Source organism: Atractosteus spatula, chromosome 7 (assembly GCF_055471065.1).
Source record: "Atractosteus spatula isolate fAtrSpa1 chromosome 7, fAtrSpa1.hap1, whole genome shotgun sequence".
In the NCBI taxonomy this organism is placed as follows: domain Eukaryota; kingdom Metazoa; phylum Chordata; class Actinopteri; order Semionotiformes; family Lepisosteidae; genus Atractosteus; species Atractosteus spatula.
The window spans coordinates 63,045,988-63,069,955 of record NC_142712.1 but is presented as its reverse complement, the minus strand read 5'-3'; the positions used below and the strand labels follow the sequence as shown (position 1 = coordinate 63,069,955).

General features: G+C 40.3%; 1 protein-coding gene across 1 annotated transcript; it reads left to right on the top strand.

The window, feature by feature from the left end:
- Positions 1-1,398: 1,398 nt before the first annotated feature.
- On the top strand, positions 1,399-23,806 carry rbpms2a (RNA binding protein, mRNA processing factor 2a). The gene is made up of 8 exons (XM_088920801.1): positions 1,399-1,944; positions 13,286-13,363; positions 15,015-15,053; positions 16,525-16,587; positions 17,512-17,662; positions 18,373-18,521; positions 22,399-22,472; positions 22,794-23,806. The coding sequence occupies exons 1-7, from the start codon at positions 1,894-1,896 to the stop codon at positions 22,462-22,464; spliced, it is 597 nt and encodes a 198-aa protein (XP_088776927.1). The 5' UTR covers positions 1,399-1,893; the 3' UTR covers positions 22,465-22,472; positions 22,794-23,806.
- The last annotated feature ends 162 nt before the right edge of the window (positions 23,807-23,968 follow it).

Sequence of the window (23,968 nt, the reverse complement as noted above, 5' to 3'; positions counted from 1 at the left end):
ATACGAATTTAGCTGTCTCTCCATGTAACAAATCACTCTTCATTTCATGCACTATTGTATACACTTTAGACCGCCTCCGGAGGCTAAAGAGAATCATATCCTGGACAGATAATTATGGTGGGAAGTCTTTCCTCAAAAGTAGCCAACTTATATTAGTGTGGGTGTGTTTTAACAGTTCTGGATCAACGAAATGTGCCTTCAGATTCAAAACGCAAATTACTGTTAATTTTACTAGCCGCTCTTAGGCGCCGCGGGAGTTAATACAACTAACAGTCCGGTCTCCAGTAGTGCTGGTGACTCATTAAAAAACAAGTCTACCTGCAAAACTTTTACCACTAGATTTTATGAGTTCTCATGCAATAGACTGAAGGTCATTGAATACAATAGCTCCCCTTAAAACTCTGTAAAACATTAGCAGGCCCTGTGAAGAAAAAAATATTCGGAATTTTCTTAATTCGGATATACGTCAACCATTGTTAGGCTGTGTGTGAGTTATGATGCAAAAACATTATTTAATGTTGCGGGCTATAAGGGCAAATTAACAACATCATCAGCAACAACGGTTCTTTTAAAGCATGTTCTTCTGAAGCGTCATCGGATGCTTTCTTCATCAAGAGAGAAACGAAGGTGTTGAATTACAGACATCACTGTCTTAAAGAAATTTAAAAATTTTAAAGAAAGCTTTTAAGTTGCCAGATAAATTTACGATGATAATGTGTTTTTTCAAATGATTAGTTTTTTTAAATTTTAGTTAATATTTGTCAGGATTCCTACGTGTGCAGACGCGCAAACACCAGTGGTTATAAATATACTTCTGTAGTCGCTGAAGAAGTAGCTTTTTTCTCCCTTGTGTTGTTTCTGTAAATCCCTGGTTAAATTAAACTAAAAACAAAAAACATTTTGAGGTTTGCAACAGTGTTACATATGACTGTTTCTAAGAGCGGTACGTGTATTTTTATAATAACTTTGAGAATTAATAATAACTCGACGTTTCGGCTATTGAATCATCTTCACCTGAAGCCCGAATACCTGAAGAAATTCAACAGCCGAAACTTTGTGTCCTTCGTCCTATTTCTCTGCGCGGAATTAACATCTACTCGCTCCCTTCCAGATAACAAGCTGACGCAGCTCCCCACTTAAACTTCATTTTCATAATAGTTCTAGTTGGCACGGTATGCAGTAGCTGTTTCTTATTATTTTTTAAAATATAAATAAACTTCATAATCTAATCACGTTGAAAAAAAAGAGAAAAACACACAGTAAAACACTGCACACTCCCCGGAGTTTTACAGTTTAACAGAGTAGCAAAATTAGCGAAGCTACAAAAGTTGGGTAATAAAATTGAAGGAAAAAAAAAGTTCTGGAAGTGATTTTCGATTGGATTTGAGGTTTCCCATAGAGACGATGATGCAGTTGTGCTGGGGGCTGGACTTCACCACAGCTGAGACCCATCTCCAACATGAGTGCCACTTACTCTGTTTGGCTTTTAATATAATTGATCACCAAATTAGAAACCAGAAGGAGGAAGACTACGACGCCGAGCCCCTTTAAATTTTAGCTGGTTCTCTCTTTTTTTCTTTCTCATTTGAAATTTAGCCCAAACAAGCTTGATGTGAAGAGCCAAGGGAAATAAGATATCTTCTTTTTCCCTTCTCTCACCTTCACAGTGCACCTATCCACTAAATCACCTTTAGTTTTTAGGTTTTTTTTTGGTACCTCCTCGGATATTTGCAGCTCAAGCACGGCTTCACTTGGGCACCCCATTTTCTGAAGTCTTTCACGAAACGGCACCAAGATTTTCTTCTGCAAGTTAAGGCACTTCAGGGAAAACCCACCAACTGCTGGGGGAAAACTTTTTTTTTTCTTGTACAAAGAAGCGTTTAAAGTTCCACAATGAGTAATCTTAAACCCGACACTGAGCCGAACAACAACGCAGAAGAGGAGGTAAGGACAATGTGTAGCTTTGTCCTCCGAAACAAAAGTTTGTTGTGTTTTGCGTTTATGAACATCTCCTTTCGTTTGGCTTTTTCAAAAGCTAATTTCCTAAGACTCTTGCTCTTGCCAGCAGTATTGTTAGGTAGGTCAGCGTCTTCCAAGAAGGAGATGGAGAGAGGGTACAGTTATTTTGTGTTCGTTTGAAGAGTTGCGAATTTAAAGAACTAGCCGGTTAAAAAAAAACTTATGTATCGCGAAGACAGGGCAGGAAGTTGATTGCCTTTTCTTTAGGGTCCAGTTAAAATACTAAGGGAAAAGGATTTATTTTTTTTCGGCTGCGTGTCATGTCACTTTAATTAAAACCACAAACGGACTGGACATAACGGGAAGACAGGCGTTTTCGTGGGGGGAGACGCACAAAATTAATACTTATTGAACGTACAGTATGTAAGCAGACTCCTCGCAGAAAATTGTGCTGAGCTGTGACGAACTGTAACTCTCAAGTTTTTGTTATCGGGGTCTTGAACAACTTCTAACAACTTAAGTCGGAGGCTGGACTCCAACCGTGTGTGGTCTTACTTTTTATTAGTTCTGTTATGTGGGTGTAGAAGTAATTTAACTGGGGGTGGCGTAGCGTAATGACGAAATTCGACACGGGGACAATTAGTGACCATATCATGTGAAATGCTTTTGAGATCTACAACAAAATGACCATCTCGGTTAACTAACTATAGAAATTTCCCTTATATTAAATCTCTGACTGTGGTTCATTATGCGTGCTGAGGCCTACAGGTAGATGCCTCTTGCTAAATGCTAATAGTAAATATTTTTGCTTAGGAGATTACTTACTGTCGAAATACAGGACGGGAAATAGCCCACGTTTCTTTTTATACATAAAAACGTGTTACAAGTCGGGCATAGTTTTAGAGGTTGCATTTATTGTTCTGTATATATCATCTCCTAGCACGAGACGATTTCACATTCACTCGAAAAGGTGCAGGTTTCTCCCTTTCCGATTTTGCCTGTGACTGCATTAAATTTTGACCTTAAATCATCGGTGTTTGTAACGATAAAATGGGACCGTTTGAATTTTATGATGACAGTCTATACGTTTTTTTTTACATAAATGAAATGATTAAAAACAAAACTGTACTGTAGTTTTGGTGAGTGTCGGCACACAATTCACCAGGCTTCCTTGTTAATTGTCCACCTTGATATGTTATTTTTTAATGGGTTAGTCGCTTTCTTTATGCGCATCAAATGAAGAACTTGTGGGAAAACTACATTGCCACCCATATAATTTGATTAGGGAGTGTCATGTTATTTTTCAGAAAATGGCGATTAACATTCGCGCCTATAAAGCAAGTAGTAACATTACTTTTGTTTGGTTCAACATTGACTTTGCACAAGAGTGCAAAATCGGCTTAATTTCAACCTTTAAAATACGACCCGCGATATACTGGATAATATACAGTAGGTTTCAAAATGAAGTGTTGAAACCTTTCTTACGGAGTGAATGACTGTCGGCTATAAAGATGTACCTGCTGTTCTTGACGGAGACCCCCGATTCCCATATCCTGTGAGCAAAAAGCTCTGCTATGGATGCAGCCTATGTTTGTGTAATCTAGTACTATTCTTGTTTAGCGTCGTCTCCAAATTCGAAATGAGTTTCGTGTTGATTTCGGCTGCTTTTGTTGAGTTTCTCACAACTTAGAGGGCAGTGTGGTGGTGGGAGAGCAGCATTCCAAAACAAAATGGTGGGCAGAATAGAGTTCCGAGTCAAAGGCCTCATTTCAAAACCAGCCCTGAGCCTATCCCAGCTTTGAAGTTAAGGGTGCAAGTTTGAGTTATACTATCTCAGGATGTGATGTTTTCCGTAGCATTGCATATAGTGACCATTAATCTAGTCCTTGGAAGGTGAGTGTGGGTGATAAAGTGGACTGCTGGTGAGAACCCACGTCAATTTGATTAGGACAATGCGAGCTCCTAGAAGAAGGTACCAGTGTTGAACCTAGAACCCAGGAGGTAGTTGGTTAGCACTGCCATCTCTTAACTTGCTGCCCCCCCCATATGGAATATGATTGCTTTTACTTGCCAAGTTTCTTGGAACCAGATGACCTATGAATTCTAATGCAGTAATGGAGAAATAAATGGACTTAATAACAGGGAACCTTTTGAGTTTTTGGACAATTTTTCCCAATGGTGGCGTGTCCTATTCCTCCAGCTGAGTACTGAAGGAGACGAGAAAGGGCAGTACCAGTGGGATCTCCAGTGTCTTTTTAAGGCAGAGCACTCAAGACTGGTCTTAAACTGGGATGAAGGGTCACGGTACACTTCTCTTCAGGGGGCAATGGTGCCAGTCGGCAGTACAACGCTTTTAAATGTTGCAGAAAGAGGGGGAACCTCCGTTTATGAATAAACTGGCTCCACAATTCTCAGGTGGTTCCTTTGTGTCTTGCCTGTAAAACAGTCCTGAGTCAAGTTCAGGGTGGTCAGGATGGAAATACCCTCCATTTGCTTTTTATCACCTAGTATTGAAGTGGAGAATGCAGTTTGTTTTGGTTATCAGACTTTAATCAATCAAGTTTTTAAATTCTTGGGTTTAAATCCTTCGGCTTGGTGCATGGAATAAACTTAGAGCTGGAAACTGGTACAAAGGTACTGGATAACCCCGAGACCCTGCTGCAGAAAGCTCTAAAAACCTGTGGAAAGGAATAGCAGTTTGAAGAGGGATCCTTCCTAAATGGAAAATATCGCAGGCTTATACCTTTTCAGTGGGAGTGCTTTTAACACAATCTAGACAACATTAAAAGGTGTAAAACCTGTATTTAATGTCCAGAATCATGGGCTTGCTCACATGAAATGAGAATAGATGGTGTGCAGAAGCACTTGTTCCACTTGACTCTTGAATAGTTTCATATAACTACTGCACAGTGGTGGACCTGGGTACAGAACCCTTGCAGGATTCCCCCAGGAGTCCACCCATCCAAGTTTCTGCTCACTAGTTCTTTGGGTGTTTTAAAGCTGAAAAAACAATTTGGGGTTTAAATTAATCTTGATGCCATTGATATGGTGTGTGGGGTACTCGAAGTGTAGACTTCCTCTATTGTTTTGCATGTAGTCATTCACGCAATGCATCCTCATGCTGCTCATTCAACTGCTTTCTTGCAAGTGCAGAATATAACCGCTATGCTGGGATGACCCACTTGTCGACGATGCAACCAAAATGCTCAGCATGGCTTAGGTCGGACATGTGGCGTCTTTGGACAACCACATCTGTTCTCTTTCTTCTTTGCCAGTCTGATGGAGTTCATTTCTTTTGGAAAAAGACAAGTGCTTGTACCTTTTTATAATTCAAAATCCTTTTATTTATGCCTCAGTTACAACATTTGACTTGACCTCGATCTAGAATAGGTCTTATTTGCATGGAACTTCACAATTGGCGTTTCTTCTCCTCTACAGAGGACTGGCTTTTACAGTATATGATTTTGAGGAATTAAAATGAGGTAACCATGAAAACAAATGGTAAAAATCAATTGGTGGTGGTGGTAGTAGTAGTAGTACAGTTTCATTTTTGCTAACTAACCGTAACAGCAGGCACAAGTGCAGTTTTAACCACTAACTGCATTTGAATGTAGCGATGGCTTTGAGTGTACCTCAGGGACTATACCTGTATATTGAGAAATTCTCTCTGCAAGCATGTGGCTGTTTGTGCCAGCCTGCTAGCAGCTCAGTGTGCTCTTGAGGATCTGAAGTACCTCCCACTGAGACAGGCTAATTTCCTTCCCCAGGGAGCCTCTTCTTGTGTAGCTTTGTTTACTTCCCAATCCTTGGGATTTGTTGCTTGGGCAGTTTGTTTCCCTCACGGGATCCTGCAGAGCCCCCGTAATGTTCACAGATTCTGTATTGAGTTCAGTGGGTTTGCTAGACTTGCATTTAGATTTAAAAATGTGGTAATATTTCTAGGTAGCAGACCACTTACCATAGTCCTTTATTGAAATATTTACAGGCAGTGCTTTTTTGCTTTTCTGAATATTCCTTCTTGGCTGAATCTGTGATCTTTAAATAAGGCTCCATGTTCAGTCTTGATTCAGAAAGGTAGTGACTATATCCCTTAAATGTGCAGGGAGGGGACTGGGGGTTATGGCACTAAACAGGTTACTTGCAGTCCTTCCATGAAGGGAAGAATCGCATCTCATTTTAACTTCAGCACCCTAAATAGATGACACAGGAAACATCAATAGTGGACATCAATAGTTTTCTCTTTTAACCAGGAAATGCTGCAGGTGCTCTTCAAGTACATGAGCTATTGAAACCACAGCCGTGGACAAAAGGCCAATTCTCTTAAAATGCCTAAGGAGGAGAGCTCTTGCTGTCCTATCCAGTTCCACTGGATGTGAACATGCATCTTTTATTCAAATGTGAATGAACAAAAGCTTAGAGAATCATTGCGGTTAATGAATCACATCCTTTTTTTTGTTAACTGTCTGACATGCATCAAGTCTTTTGTCCTGGCTAACTTGCCAGTGAAGTGTTGATGTGTGACATGGCCACCAAGTAAAAGGGTTACATATTTGCCACTTTAAATTAATATATTTTATAATTATAGAGCTTAATATAAATAGTGGGTACCTAGTTTTTCCTTAACTTGAGTTCAATTGAAATATTGGATTTATTCTTTCAGGCATAATTCTATTACTATTAAGTTTGTTATTATAAAGTCCTTTTTCTTTGTTACAGGAGTGGAAAGCAGTACTGGAACAGTGCAAGTGTGGTATCTGGCATCATACATGCATTACTAATTGAAACTCCTTTTGCAGAAAATGCAGAATTCATGTCTTTAGATGCCAGCAAAATAACCTGTTAATCAGCATTTCGATGCCAGTCTCCAGGAGGAACTCGGCACCTATAAACTATTGGTTCCTTTTAATCTTGGCTTTTGCCTTTCCTAGCATTCACTCCAGTGGAAACCAAACTAACCAGTGTACTCAAAGAAAAACTGAAGACCATCGACGAGGTTGTAGCCCATCAGGCTCATTTGGTTTCAGTTCCGTTTAGTCTCATGTACATTACTGGCTTTACTGGGTCCATCCCTTCTCTTGAAAAGCAATTTTTGAGCTGCCAATCAAATTGATCCTGAACATGCAAACTCCGCGCTAGTACTGGACCCTGGAGTTGCAAGGTATTGGTGTTGAGCACAACACCGTACTGCCCTGTATATAGTGAGCATCAGAAAATGTACTTTTTATACATGTATGCTTTTGGGGAAAAAACAGTATATGTATTTTGTAGAAGTTGTATATATCGTAGAAGTTTACTTAAGTTTGGTTACAGGCTGCTGGGAGTCAAGCCCAGTGGAAAAACAATTATCCAATTTCCTGGCAGCATGTGCCCAACAGACCAATTGACAGGGTGGTCCAAGTGCAGTGGTCTAGACAGGAGTGTCTAGTTGCTATAGATCAGTGGTTCTCAAACTGTGGTACGCGTACCGGCAGTGGTACGTGGAGTGCCGCCAGGTGGTACGCCAAAAGACCCTGGAACTGTGTCGTGTGCGCTGAAAAATCGGGACGGGTTTTCATATTTTGTATTTTAAACGTGTCGAATACGCAGCCTGCGTACTGCGCTACAGTGCGCGCTAATACTTCAGTGGACACAAGAGATACTCTGTAATTCTATACCACTCTATAGGAATGCGTGCTACAGATGCAAGTGACCAATTGTATTTTAAAAAAGCTACTGTATCTCCAGCAAATAGGGAGGAAGGAGAATGTGTGTGATTTTGGAACAATGCCAAGTTGTAAACACAGGAATGCATAGGAATACGTGCTACGAACGCTGGTAATCTTGTGAGCACAGGAAAGCGTGATAGATAACAGAAAAATATTTAAGAACTGTTCTAAGTTAATTTGAGAAAAATACACCGAGCGTCTCTGTGTTTCGCTCCCATGCGCATGAAATAAAAACTTTAAATAAATACGGAGATGAAAACGGAAACGCAGAAAAATGCAAGCTTGCGGATTGCTAAAGCAGGTAAGCCACACTATTTTTGAAGAACTGTATTTACCGTTGGCAGAAGAGCTGACACGTATTATGTGTGGAGAAAAAGCTGCTAAACAGCTCGACCTGCTGCCCCCCTCCCCCTGAAAGACACAGTCACTCATAATTATTGAAATGAAGGATTATATCAAAAGTACACTGATAGAGCAGTTTTTCACTGCAATTAGATGAGTCTGTAGTCGATTTGGCCAATTTGCTCGTTTACGTTAGATACGAGTTTGAGGGTACGTCCCATGAGGACTTTCTGTTCTGTAAGCCGCTACCAACAGGAACTACAGGAGAGCACATATTTCGGCTTCTGAATAAATTTAGCGAAGAGAATGGCATCGACCGGATAAAATGTGTCAGAGTTTGTACAGACGGTGCTAGAGCAATGACAAGCCGACATAACGGTGTAGTTGCACGAATTAGAGAGGTTGCTCCAGAAATGAATGGACACACTGCAACATCCACCGCGAGGCCTTGGCCATCAAGAAAATGCCTGACGATTTAAAATCTGTTAGACTCTGTTGTGAATTGTATCAAGGCTCGAAAAATTAATTCACATCTGCTTTGCTCGACTAAACAGGCTCACCCCTCTCACTGAAATGGTGCTTTTTTTATTAGTTGCTACTGTTTTTTTTTTCTGTAAAACAGAGAAGCCACCTTTAAAGGCGCTATATGAAATAGTTTATTATTATGATATTTATTATATGTATGTGTGAGTGTGTGTGCACGCGCGCTCATGTTGGTCAATTTCTGGGGTTCCTATGAGATGATGACTTGTAGGTGGTACTTGGATGCTTTGGTTGGATTAGGGGTGGTACTTGGTCCAAAAAGTTTGAGAACCACTGCTATAGATCTATATAGTGTTTGGTGGCAATCTGACTGCAAGGTACCACTCTGATCTGGTCCTGGAGTCTTGCTTGCTCGCTCTCCTGTGGGCTCGTGATGCTGCAGTATTCCAGTGGCTGTGTTAGGGGAATGGAAGGTTATGCTGTGAATTGCCCTGCTCAATATCCCCGAGCTTCATTTAACAAGTACGATGGGATTTGTGGCATACAGGGCTCAGTAAGCAGGTATATGCATACTGTATCCAGACTCCAAAAGCAATAGGCCAGCAGTGGAATTCTTCTTGGTGACTTTCCTAATGGACACCATGCGATCGTAATGGCCTTTTGGTGCTCCAGGTACAGTAGAATGTCTTGTGTTATTTAAATAGTGCTGCTGTGGAATAAGTAATTGGACATAATTTTGTGGCTCCTGTGAGAATGGTGATATGGACAGAATAATATTGGACCTATTGATCTAGGTAGTTCCTCTTTTGAGTGTTGGACATTTAAGGCATGGCTTTGGTATTGTTTAACTGAACAATATAAATTCTCAATCTGAACTTGTTGTATTGCTTTAATGATGATGTGGGGGTGCTCTTACTTTGGTGTGGAGTGGCCCTCCTGCTGGGCTTCTGATAAGAATCCTGCTGTATGGCGGGTGTGGTAAGGTTACAGACATGATCAAAATAACCCCTACAGAGACTCTTAAAATTAAATGGTGTATTGTCAGAAGGACCTCCATGCTTCAGCTATTTCTTCCCCTGTAAATGTAAAGAAAAATGTACTTTGTACTAGGGTAATAGGTTTTCATTGCAGTTCTTGGGCTTTGTCCTGGAGTTCTCCTTAAAATTCATTTTCAGTTTTATATGTAGTTTACCATTCCTTTAAGTAATGATCAAAGGTTGATCATTACCTTTTTATTACTTTTTTTGGGGCTTTCTTTGTAAGCCTCTTTTTGTTTTAAGTGCCATTCTGTTGAGGAATAAGATGTTGTTCAAGTAAAGCACTTACCAGATTTGTTTGAAATACCAAACGATTACAAGCATTTTTATAATATCAGGTTTTCAATTAGTATAATTAAGCAAATCTTCGTTTAGTACTAAACGTGAGGAGCTGACTGCATCAGCTTTTAATCTTTTTGATTCATAATCCATTCCAAGTGAATGGAATTAAGACCACAGGTTCTTCTCCATGGGCCCTAGATGAACCTGGAAATTTGATCAGGTTTTGCTCAAGTACCCATTTCAGGGTAGCAAATTTCAGTTCAATGGTAGATAAGTTTGGACGGCAGTAGCTTCTGACCGTGTCCACAACTTTGTGGTGGTTGAATCTCATCCTGTAGAAGGAGGACTACATTTTTTTACATGGTCTTGGCATCATTGGGCGTTCAAGGGGCTGTTTGTTCATAAATAAGTTGCTTGTACTGTATGTGAAGTGATCACTTGTCAGCACTTTAATTCCTTGCGTCACTCCTTGACTTGGAGACCAACAGCTGATTGGTGTATTAAAATGGGGTACATTGTTAAAGCTTAAAGGTGCATTTAACCTACTATAAAAAGGACTGTCTCAATCTTACCATTCTTGTTGTTTTATACTGGAGTCCTTGGATTCTGAGCTCCCTGGAGAAGAACTATGGAAGATGCACAGGTTTGATGTATGATTCCAAAATGGATATTGCCAATGCAAGGTGGTCTAGAATAAGTAACTGGTACCATCATAAAACTCTGAATATACTGAAATAAACCCTAGTGCCATCCAATGCATCTTTCTACAAAAGCTACAAAAATGCTTACACTAAAATTACATCATCTTTTTTTAACATATTGCACCGATGCAGAATGGAGTTTGGGGGGTTTGAACTGCTGAGGTGATGACTGATCTTGGGGATCCTCTCACTGTTGCAGAAATGTCTCTTACTGCCTTCACAAATAGCTGTAGTTGAAGTCCCTCCCCCTGTTCTGGAATTGTCAGTAACATTTCTAGTTCTATTGTTTCCTTGACCTAGATTTTATTGTACCTGAAAGTGCCAAGTTCTCTGAATGCATGGATTTGGCCGCTTTGCGCATGAGTGCAGAATTCAGGTGTTATGGAATTTAATTCCTGTTTGTCTTCCACTCAAAGATGTGCATTGAACAGGGGAAACTGGCCTCTTTCCCTGCCTGCCAGTTGTTACATATGTGCATGTTGAAAAATCCTTGACCATGAATTGTAGCGTTTTTTTCCTTGTGCCATTACAGCAGAAATTCATGGTCGTGAAAGGTAAAGTTCACGATGCCACATTAGCAGCAAATCCTTTTTCTCCAGCATTTTTTTTAATGCCCTGCCAGTGCTTAAAATAACCTTTTATTTAAGGCTCCATAAAAGGCCAGCTCAGAAAATCTACTTTTTATCAGTCTTGGCTTATGTTTTATGTGCCATATAAACGGCTAGTACAAGAGCTAATTTATGTCCAGAGCTTTAGGTCTGCCCCAGCCTTATGCGATACCCACTTCTAGCCTTTACATGGTTATCTATGTGGAGCATAGCTTTTGTCCTGGAACTTTTTAAAAAAAAAAACAGCCAGCAGTTTATACCAGGTCCTAGTTCTTTTGGGTTAGAAAAGCATCTTAGTGAATTCTAAGTGCTTCTGGATTTAGTTCAAATATTAAAACTTGTAGTGCTGTCACATTACTGTTCAACTAAAGGCAAAATACTACACCTTGTACTTCAGACTGCTGTGCAAAGAACTGTCATGGGCATATACACACCTTTTCACCATTCCTCTTGCCCCATTTGTAATGGTCACTTGATTTTCTGTTGGCATGCAAAAGACCTGTTCTTTCTACCACAAGAAGTGTTGCCCTCTGCTTAATGTGGAATGTGCACTTTACTACTGTCAATTTAGGCAGTAACTTTTTTTCCCTACTTTTTTAGTACTCAAAAAGCATATTAATTTATTGATTATGGGTCACCTATAAAATGTAGATGCCTTACAAAAACGCAATGTGTCCATATTAATAGGTTCAGAGACATCACTTATGTGGGTCGACTAAACCTGCAAAATAAATGCTAAATAGATTATGCACAGTTGCATCTGGTCTTTTTCAAGAACAGTCTTGCATGATTTCTTGCTCAGATGCTTCTAGTCTATTTAACTATTGAGAGATTAAAGATTTTCAATACAAGCTGCAAGTTTTTTACTTGTTGAAAACCCCATCCTGTGACACTTTCTGGAATAACCAGAATGAATCATGTTTATACTGTGTGTATGAGTAGCTTAAGGTCTGGGAAGGTGTTAGTATTTAGTGGATAATGTTATGGTGGTAACTGCTATTTGACACTCAAAGCCGAATGTTATTGCCTGTGGTAGACCTGAAAATGTCTGCAAGATCCGTTCATTTTCTAACCGTTTTATCTAATACAGGGTTGTGTGGGAGCCAGAATCTAGCCTGGCAAGCAATGGGTTCAAGGCAGGATTCACCCCAGATGGGATGCCATGATAGGGCACACTCGCACCAAACCCATTTGTGTTTCTAGAAGTTAACTAAGCCACCAGTCTATTTATAGACTGTGGGTGGAAACCCTTGTGAACATGGGGAGGAAGTGCTGGGGTCTCTGTGTGGAGTTTTCACAGTGAGGCAGAAATGCAAACCCCTGTACCATCATGCTTCCTATAGATCTGCGACATCTCACTACTCCTTCAGTACCTTAGTTTATTGAATGGGCATTCACTACACAGCTATTTAGTTGCTTGCACCACTGATTCATCCCCCAACATTCAAGTTGGGGAGTGGTGCTTACCCATTTTGTACTGGTGACTGTCCTGCCAGAATCAATTTTCATAACTGGTATTGTTGCCATCCCTTGGAATTAGACTTCCTGTAATTGTCCATTGTTGACAACTCATGCGGGGGGGGTATGGTTTTTGTATCATCATCATCATACAAAGGTGAGCCTGCTGCTGGCACCCCGAGAGTCCCATGCTGGTGCTAAACAATATACAGTTTCTATTTGTGGATTCCTGGTTATGGCTGGCTGGTGACAAGACCCAATCTTGAACTCATGATATCTGGGTCATTGAGCATAACTTGCACTCAGAGGGCATGTCTTTACAGACTTGGGTAATAAGTGGCTTATTAGCTGATTCAAGGGAGTACATATCCAAATGTACGGGTGAAATACTGTAGTTGAGAAATGTCCTAAATTCCCCTCAAGTAGTACTTTTGCTGTAGCATGTTTTTTGTGATGGTACTAGATTACTTTATTTCCCTGTTAAAGACTGATTCCATTTCTATATGCATAAGCTTGCTCAGTGTCTGGGTTTCATGTGCATTTTGTAGCAGTGCTCTTAAACTTTAAGGAAAGGTTGCAGAATAAAGTATTTATCCAAAGAGCCAATATCTGCCCCTGCCGCCCACCCACCCACACACCCGTTTCATATTACTGTGCAGTATGGGCTTGTGCACTGTGGTGAATGTGCCTTCATGTTCTTGTTCTTGTAGGTACGAACTCTCTTTGTCAGCGGCCTGCCAGTTGACATCAAACCTCGGGAACTCTACCTGCTATTCAGACCATTCAAGGTAAACTAGTCTTCAAGTGATACTATTGTAGGTCAAGTGGGTTTACATGAGGACTGCAGAGTAACACTCTGCCTCTCAGCAATGTTTTCACCATCCTGGTTCAGAATGTGTCAGTGGTAGTGATCCCTTGTTTTTATTCTGCTATTGTCTCCGATCCTTACCACAAACAGGAAACCCAAACTGAAAGCAGTATTCTTCCTCAGGATTATGTAAACTGTTTTTCTAAAACAATGTAAGCAAAACTGCTGAACCTACCTTTGCTTATAGTAATGTTTTCTATTGCACACTTCACTGCCATTCATAACTGAAGTATATTGCATATAAACTACTTCTTTCTGGTCTTTTAAAACCCCACTGAAGAACTGAAGGTAAGGATGTTCATATTGAAGTGGCTGATCCTAAACTTGATATCCTGCATCAGTTTGTAGACTTCTATGGTTACACTGATTTTAGTGTTGTGCCAAAAGCTACAGTATCGGTAAAAGTCCTTATTGTTTTTTTAAGGTGTGAACAAAGTGTTTTGAGGTGCTTTTTATCTGGAACTTTGTAAAAATTGCACCAGGAGGAATTAGTCTTTTGTGAAATCCATTTTTTTTGTTGGGGGGGGGGGGGGAAATGAAGAAATGGGATGAGCTGGATTTTATGGTGATCATTAAATAACTGGGTAATCTGAACTGCAACTTCTTGGTCTATAGCGATTTATGATCTGTTTTAGCTTCCTTGCACTGGTTTGCTATGGATTCTGGTGTAATGGCTTGAACAGTTTGACTCCCTACTACATCAGTGAAGTAATCTGTCTACTGTACATAGTTCATGCTTTTTGACTTCTGAAGGGATTGGCAACTGAAAAAGAAGGCTCAATAGTGGGGAAAATCTTGTTGCTTTAGGACTGTGGAATGATCTCCAGATCCATTCAATCTTAATTTGGTAACTCTGATTTTAAATTTCTTTTAGCTTTCAATTTCCATTTTGATGGACACCTTGATGCGTTGTGAAAGATGATGCGAAATTAGAACTCCATGTGATTGTATTTAATTTTAGACTTTCTAGTTAAGCTGAATGAAATGGCAATTTGCTTTTGTAATGTAATCAATTTACTTGCAGATTTTCTATAGTGTGGTTAAACATCTGTGGTGGTGTTGAAAGCATAGGACTACATAATCTAAATCTGCACTGCAATGTGAATCCCCATTTACCAGAATTGTGGACTTTATCCTGTGCTCACTTCCATTTTTTACATTCTTTCCCATCTCGCTCACCTTCATCTTCATGTATACTGATTTAGATCGTATCTGCACTAGGGTCCCATTTAACATTGAAATAAGCAAGTTAAAACTTTCACATCTTGGCTCAAGTGTGACTGTCCTGATGACCTATAATATACAGGCAACCCAAAAGAAATTAGAACTTTCCCCTGTGTTGTGTATTGGAGGAAATTACTCCATAGTCTTGTAGTTTGAGTCCCAGTCAAGATGTCCTGATGTTAATGACATGGGAACTTTAACCATTTTGTTATGGAGTCTGAAATCAATTGAACACAGTACTACTAATTTTTTTTGAAGGTTTGGGTATGAAATTCAATTTTTGTGTAGACAGACTTGTCTAGTGAGGTGTTTTATAGCTGTTAATAGAACTTATTTTGCTTTTACAGGGTTATGAAGGTTCACTGATTAAGTTAACATCCAAGCAGGTAGGCCACTTCTTTTTAAGTAAAACTTTAAATGTTATTTTCACATCAAACCCGTTTTCTCCTGTTTTATCCCACAACTAATGCATCCAGTTTTTCCAAACTTTGAAAATGCTGAAATATTCTATAGAATTGCTGTATTAACCAAAATGTTCTTAAAGAATTGTACCACCTAAGGTTATAGAATTGCATAAAACTTGTCATCCATATATAGACACCTCATCAGCTTGTTGTATGTTAATATTGCTCGCTAGGCTCAGGTTTTAACCAACAAAGATTCCTCCTTCAGCAGTATGATTGGGTAATCTACCGGAGAACATGGATTTAGAGTCCACAAAATCTGTGGGTTACTGGTTGTGGTCTTTATGGGAGACTTTGCAAATGGATGGCGGGCTCTCAAACTATGAACCCTTGAGGTCCTGCAAATGTCCTAAGCAGTGAGTTTAATGCCCCAGGCCTCCTTCGCCAGGTAGGATGTTGAATATAATGCTGACTGCTATAATCCACCCGCCTTTGAAATCTAACAGGATCTTCTGAACACTGTTGCTTGCTTTTCCACTTGGCTCCTAATCACCGAGGCAAGTTGCAGTGATGCACTCTTTTGAGGAAAACCTATTCAAATCAAGCATCTTTTTGTTTTGAAATATACTTGGCTTTATTTTTTTAAATCCATACTTTGGAAAGTAGCAAAATGTGGAATACAATAATTGAGTTATTTCAAATAGTCTTCGAGCAGCAAAACTTGAACTGAAATAGCTGCCTTCTGCACGGATCTGGATGGCTTCTGTCATCAATACATTGGGAGGATGTTCATTCTCTGACGGCAATGAACAGGCCAACACCAAAACTATTGGGAAATCAGTCTCCTCTTGTACTTCATGCTCTTTTGACCTTTTTCAGTTGGTCATATTTCTGTGACTGTGCAGATGTTGGTCTCAATTAGTTTGGTTATGTGGCAATCAGCTGTATGCTGTTTCTTTAAACTTTAGGTCTGTTGTACAAAGTCTAGATTGCTTTTTGTGTTTGTGCATATTGCATTTTAAAATGAGTGAGTTAAGAACTATACATCAAATGTGCATTTGGGGTTCTGTAAATGTTTTAATTTACGTTTTGCTGATCAAGGGGCAGTCTCTACCATTCCACATCCCTAATATAAACTGTTGGGCTTTTAAAAGTTACTCTGTGGAAGACTGAATTCCAGATGGAGTCTTGTAAAATTGCTCTTAATGCAACATGTAAACTGGGAAGCAACTGATCCAAATGGGTTTAAATGTATGTGACAGATGGGTATTTTTATTGCCTTTTTTCCCCCCCTGTCTAGAATCTCTTTAGTCTTGCACTGATTTTGTTCATTTTGATTACAAACGAGGAGGGGTCAATGTTAATTCCCTGTTTGGCTGTTAATGGCTCTTAATTGTAGGATCTAGCAAGGTCTGGTAAGAACCATTACTAAACCTTTCTCTCTTTCTTCCAGCCTGTTGGGTTTGTTACCTTTGACAGCCGTTCTGGTGCTGAAGCGGCAAAAAATGCATTAAACGTAAGCACCCATCCGTCAGTAACACGACGCGAAGGAACCTCTGAATTATTGAGTGGGAGCTTGTCCACATCTTGCTAGGATTGAGAAAGAAAAGGTTAAGATGGAACATGCGAGGTTCTTCTAAATGATGCTGGCTTTTTGAAGAAACTTCAAACTGGGGAAACTGGTCTCCACACTGATACTACAGAGAAATAAGAAGCCCAACAAATCCCTTGCATAGTTAGCCTTCTCTCCTTACCAGTGACCTTGGATTTATTTGGATCAAGCAGGCGTCTTGGTGAACTCTGAAACCTCACCCAGTCTCTACTTTGTTAGTATTTCATTTGAATAGTCAAAGGAGGAATGCTGCCATCTTAAATTCTAAGAGACTTCCCTTCCTTGCTATCCGTTTTAGCCTTATGACCTCCTATTCTGTTAATTGAATACAAGTTCTCTATTGAAACGTTACTCTTTAATTTGCCTTCTAGTCTACTTGAAAAATAGAATAGAAGGTGACTTCTGACTCATTCGCAAAGCACAACTCCCTCCCCCTTTCCCACGCACATGTGTGCACTTTTTAAATTTCTAGCTTTGAATGCTGTGGAATGAATCTGAGTTCTGCAATTATGGTGGCGCTTTTAATTTGTTCCTACTAGCTAAATGGCCCTTAAGACCAGATTCTTTCTAGCCGCTAAAGTGCGAGAATACTAAAGCTGTCTGTTCAGATGGACATCCAGGCTGCTGTTAAGAGAAATCTGTCTAAACAGCAGTTTATCATCCCCATGACCAAAAACCTGACCAAACACTGTCCAGACAAGATGGTTTGGGCATTCACTGCCAATAAATGTGTGCATGCATGCAGGCACAAATCAAGGGCACCATTCACATCGGGGTCTGCCAAGGCTGGCTCTGCCCACCTCCTTCATTTTGTCCCTTTCTTCCCAGGGAATTCGCTTTGACCCAGAAAGCCCACAGACCCTGCGGTTAGAGTTTGCAAAAGCCAATACGAAGATGGCAAAGAGTAAGCTGATGGCTACACCGAACCCCACAAATATCCACCCAGCTCTAGGAGCACACTTCATTGCACGGGACCCATGTAAGTGTACAGCTGCACACAGAACTCACTCTTGCACCGCGGTCCGAACCGTGCCCTCAGGGCCTGTAACGAGGTCAAACTAATTCACTCCCACGTGCATGATTTTGGCTGCAGGAGGCCTTTGCTTCATCAGTACAAAACCTTTAGTCGCATTGAACACTGACGCATGACGGAGCAACTGGCTTTAAGTGGAACAAGGGCTACTGGGTATTCCTCATGCGAAGATCTAGCAGTATTTGCTTTCCGAATCTAGGGAGACTTTAGAGGAAAAGGAAACTTGTAGCACCTGCTCTGATTCTTGCAAACTATCTCAAGGGACATCCAAAAATGCAGCAAGGGCTTTTTTTCCCCACCTCTTCCTTCAGGATATTATGGTTTCGTGCTGCTGTAGCATTTGCAGGCTCTCGGATGCCCTGCTGGTTGCTGACACCTCTGAGAAGTTGGAATAGCCTTGCTGGAATTGAATCAACTGATTCAGCAGGAAAACCTAACATCTTTTAAGGGGGTTCAAAGAAGTGGTTGAGTGGGAAACCTAAGGCCTTTTTGGCCTTGTTGGAGTAGTGACTAGTTATAAATCAAGATGTTGTGAGCCAGGCGTGAGTGATTGGGTGGGGGGGTTAAGGTGGGTCACAAGCTGGGGTTAACGTCCCTCTCTGCTTGACGATTGGGGAATCTGGCTGCCGACTGACTGGGGGAGCTTTTGTTTGCAGATGACTTGACAGGAGCAGCACTCATCCCTGCCTCTCCTGAGGCATGGGCCCCCTATCCCCTGTACACCACGGAGCTGACCCCTGGCATCCCCCACGCCGCATTCACCTACCCTGCAGCGGCGGCGGCGGCTGCAGCTCTTCACGCCCAGGTGAGGCCGGGTCCGCGTGTGCGTGCGCTTGCTCGCTGCCGCGGACCCCCGTCTGGCAGGGAGCGAGCAGCCTCTCATCTTGAGGCTGGGTTACTGTATGTACTGAGGGCTGTCGTTTGAGTCTGTTGCTGAATATCATCTTGCTACTGATGAACAACTTCTAGTTGGGATAGGAAGCCTATTGGTTTACCAGCAGACTCTAGTAAATGTTCACCAGTAACAATATTAACCTAAGGAACTTTTTAAAACTCTTAAGGGTGAATTCATTCAGCTAGAACAGTATGGCTTTAGTCCTGGGTGTTTGCTCCATTTTCTGGGGAATGCTAGAAGAATTTCCAGAACATCTTGGTAAGTTACTCATGCCCATTTATTGTCTATATTGCACATTTCAATCCCAGAAGTACATTTTTTAACTTCTAAATACAGGGTCATTTTTAATGAAGATGCATAGAATGAAATGTACCACATGACTGGAAGGTATGGCTTCTTTTTTAATGCAAATTGCACTTACTGTGTTTGATCTAAGGGTTCGAAGCCTCAAATAAAATGTCTTGCTGCAGCAGTCTCGGCTGAATTAATATTTAATGCTGCTCACTTTAAAGAGTTAATCAAAGGTGACTGGCTATGCAAGAGCAGGCCTGTGAGCTATAAAGATTGATCGACCAGTCAGTTTGAAATTGTTGCCTTGGCAATGACCTATAAAAAGCAAAAGGTCAAAGATGAAAAGGGTTGACCAAGCATTGCCTTAACTGAGTGTCTTAATAAAATTGGGAGGGATTTTCCACCCCACTGCATTAATTCTGTGTGCAGCTCCAATACTGTACATTTAGAAAAGTATGCTTAACATCTTTGGGCATTTACAGACTACACCAGTAGATGCCTTCCACCCACAACATCCTTGTGGGCTGATAGTGGGTAAACTGCATATACCAACTGCAGAACTCAGATCTTCAGTCTAATTGATTTTAGTTTGTGACCTTAATTGACCAAAAATCATTGGAACAGCCATTTGACATTTCCCTCTTGTAGGCACATACCTGAAGAAAAGCTAGCTTTTCACTAGCTTGTCTGCTTAATGCTCCATTACAGTGCCTTGCAAAAGTATTCAAACATTCCTATTGTGTACACTTGAATATTGTCTTCAAAACCTGAAAGCTCAAGTTGAAGATGTAAGGGACAATAAAAAAGTCAGCAGAAACAGATGTTTGACCAAGCATTTGTACCTGTGGCACCCTAGGCAGCAGTTATATCCACAAGTCTTTTTGGTTATGTCTCTTTGGACAAAAAGTACAGTAGGCCAGTGTACATTATTCTTGGCAGATTCATTTGGGAGTTTCTTATGGACAACGGTTTCTTTCCGCAGTTTCTCAGGATTTAAGTCAGGATGTTGACTGGGTCACTCAAGGCCATGTAGTCTTAATTTTAAGCTGCTACAACGCACTTTTTGATCTTGTACTTGTATAGCTGTTGAAAATTGAGTTGTTGTCCCTTTTTTCCCCCTCTAAAGAGGAAAACCAGTTGAGAATTGCCAGTACTTTGTTTCATCCATGTCCCCATCGGTTTTGACAAGTTTCCTAGTCCCAGGTGATGAGAGAGAGAGAGAGAGCTATAACAATCCTGCCATTGCCTTGCTTTAGCTGTAAGGCTGGTGTTGACTAGGAGAGGTTGCATCTGATCATATCTTCTGCCACACTTTTTACAGGATGGGATCACTGGTGCTTTGTTGCAAACTCCATGTGATATTTGAGATGGGGGGGGTCTCCACTTTACCATACAGGCCAGGTTTGCAAAGTGACCATGAAATTCGAAGAGTTTTTGTCCCCTTCTCCTGATCAGGGCCTTTCAATTGCTTTGTACCTGATTCTTGCCTTGAAGTCTCTTTAGTCTTCATGGTGGACTTTTTTTTGCTTGAAATTAGTTTTCTGACCAAAGAATCTCAGAGCATGATTTCAAAATAAGAACTTCCATTAATGCACATCTACAGAGACCATTAAACTACAGTAGGTGCTCAAAACTTAGGCCACAGCGTAAAATTTAGGTTTGCCGGCTTATCACAGCTTAAAGATTATCACTTAAATTTTTCCATTTTGTATCATCCATGTACTTTTTTGCTTTGAGTGGAGTAGGTTGGGTATAAACCTTGTTGCCACTTTTAAAACAAAATGTGAAAACCAGACATTGCTCCTTTTGCAGAGCACTATAGGTATGTTATAGCTTCACAAATCCAGGCTTCGTACAGTACCTACAGAATGACTACTGTATCTTAGCTGCGGTCATGCTTTTAAATACATTTTGAATTGGCCCTTTCTCACTTCTGTATTACTGTACTGTAGGTGTTCTTGTGAGTGCTTAACCTTTTGAAAGTGATTTTTAAAGTAACTTGATACTTAATATGCAGTTTAAAACAAGAGTCATAGTCTTCCTACATGAAATAACACTGAAGCACAATTCTTTAGAAAATGCCCTTGGATCTTTTTTGATCCCCTGAGGAAGGCTGTCACTACAGTGTGCAAGTCTACTTCTGTGAACCTACAATCTCCTTGCTTAGCTGGCTGTAAGGCTTATGGTTCTGCATGAATGACTAATTGGGAATGGTCTGGAGGAGCTGGTTTTTAATAAGGCTGTGGTCTTGAGTTTCAGAAAGTGTAACCCCCCCTAGCTACAATAATGTCTTATTGGGAATGTATTGTGGAGAATACTTGAGCATGATGTAGAAAACTTAATTGTTACAGTAAATGATCTGGTTTCTACTTAATCTGTCTTGCTTATATAACATTAACAGATCTTGTAATCAGGGTTCTAAAAGAGCAATAGGCTACACTTTTTAAAGGCAAGTTCTTAAATAAGTAGATCAGTGCACAATATTCTGAACTGAATGTGACTTATCTTATTGGGGGGGGGGGGGGGATGCTTTGTCTTGCTTAAGTACCAGCTGTAGAAGTTACAGGTTATTGTACAGCAATTTTCCATATCCTTAAACAGACAAGATATGTCTAAAGAAGTGATGTAGAATGCAAGTCTCTTAATTGGAATTTGGTTAAAGATTCAGAAACTGGTTTTGATGGCTTTTCCCCATACAGTGCTCCTCCCATCTCCATCCACATCATAATCTTCTGATGCCACAAAGGTCATTATCTCCCCCACTTGTTCTTACACAGAACTGCTTCGTGTCCTCATACCACTGGTCCAAGCCTTAAGTGTTCTCTTCCAGTGCTGATCTGTGATACTCAGCCAGCCTGTACTGGAAGGGAATCATTTTTGCTATAAGTGCAGCAAATTTGGTGTCAATTTCATACCACTTTACTATAAAATGTTGACTCTGTTGGGGAAATTAACTTTTCAATGTGGTTTTCCTGATGTGTTGATTTTTGTCTTCAGTCATTACTTGGTGAGATTCATACAGGTATCACTTCTATAGGCAGCAAAAAGTTCTATAGTCTGAAACCTTATTGATGACAAAAGGACACATCCTCAAAGCAGGGTGTATATTTTAGGGTCCCAGATGTTGTAATAGGATGTTCCTGGGCAGGAGCCCGATCTGATAACGGGATCTGTTCAGGTCTTGTGGGTGCACTGACTGCTCGACTCTGAACAAGGCTGACAAATGTAGTTTCCATGGCCATGTTCCTGGGGAAGTTAAGACCAATTCAAACCAGATGTTATAGTGGAATGGAGTGCAAGGGGTTGAGATTTTAACTCCAAGTTTTTAAATCTGTTGCCATGACATCTTCCTTGACTCAGCCTTTGAGGCATCATTTTAAGAGGTGGTATCTGAAGATTAAGTTGCCTTCTAAGACATGCTTTGACTTTGGAGTTGAAGGATCTCACCTTTTTCCCCCCCCCCCCCCCCCCCCCCCCCCCCCCCAAACCTTTTCAGATGCGCTGGTACCCTTCCCCCTCTGAAGCAACCCAGCAAGGATGGAAATCCCGTCAGTTTTGTTAAAGTATTTAGTAAGTATTTCCGTCCCTTTCATTTTTTTAATCAATGTTCTGGTTTACAAAACAGGATCTGTGAGTTCTGTATTTGACAGTAAATGAAGTGCTATACAAATACTTCTGTCTTAAGGCAAGGTTAAGATGCAGCGTAGGTGTGTGTGGTTTGTACAAGCTTCATATAAATCTTTCTTCATAACCTTAACTTTTATGGAACTTTCTGAAATTGTATTTTGATGCATCTTCCTTTTGGAAAAATGAGTGTTCTTGGATTTTTAGCTCTGCCTTTTCAGAATGCCACTGGCACCTACTGACTTTTTTTCCCCTTTTGAATTGCAGATACCATTCAGTACCTGAATTTTTTCTGTGGAGTGAAGTGACAGGATGTACGGAGCTCTGCGTTAATTTAATCAGGTTTATTTAATGGACAAAGGTGCATTATGGACTTTTTTTCTTTTCCTTCAGATCTTTCTGAAGGTCTTTTGAACTGAAACCATCTTGTGGACTACAAATAAATGAAGCTGAGGCCTATCTGGCTAATTACTACGGTACAAACTTTGCACTTAAAACCCTGTGCAAGGCCAAGTTACTGCAGAAATGGACCTGTTTTGCTGACGAAAAATGATATAGCTGCTCTTTTGGGGGGGGGGGTGTGAGACAATCATTGCATGTTAAAGTATCTGGCATGAATTAGAATGCAAAGTTGTGTATCCTTGTTTTATAGTGCTTGTGTTGCCTTAGCAACAGGTCTCGGCCTAGTCAACTGACCTTTTGTTTTCTGTATCTTAGGCTTGCTTCTGTGAAGGTTTTTGGCTTGAGTTGCTTAAGATGTTACTTGCAAGATAGAGGCCAATTTCTAGTTTGTGTTTTTTTTTTTTTGTTCAATGTGGACAACTTATGCACTGGGTTTTTTTTCTTTTACAATATCGACAGTCAAACGTGTCCAGGATGGGCAACTACTTCAATGACCCAGCTTCTACAGACAATATGAATGCATCTTCATTTGACAAAACCTGGTCTTGCCAAAATATCAGACAGCTGTTTGGAGTATATTTGAACAAAAGTAGTACAAGTATTTTTGTACTTTTGTGTAATTAATAAATATTTATGCATTTTGTGCAATTAAGTAATCTGTATAAGTTAATGTTTAGACTTTTTTTTGAAAAATGCTGATTCTATCTATATCCTGTTTGAAGTAGTTAAGTGCAATTGTATTTTTTTTTTGGGCTTGGTGTTAAATAAGTATTGACAGTGGCTGAACTGTTGGATTTAAAAGGACTGCTGACATGAGATTGCTGTAAAATTGCTGATCAGAGAATGTGAAACTGGATAATAAACAGATAAACCTAAAATGCTTTATTTTTTTTCCCCCCCAAGACTTGGGGGGGGGGGGCCTTATTTGGTTGCAATCAAAAAGGATTTTTACTTTTACCAACATTTTTAGTATAGAAGAAACCTCTCAGGCCAGAAAAATGAAGTTTAGTTTAAAACTAATTGGTTGATTTCCCCCACCC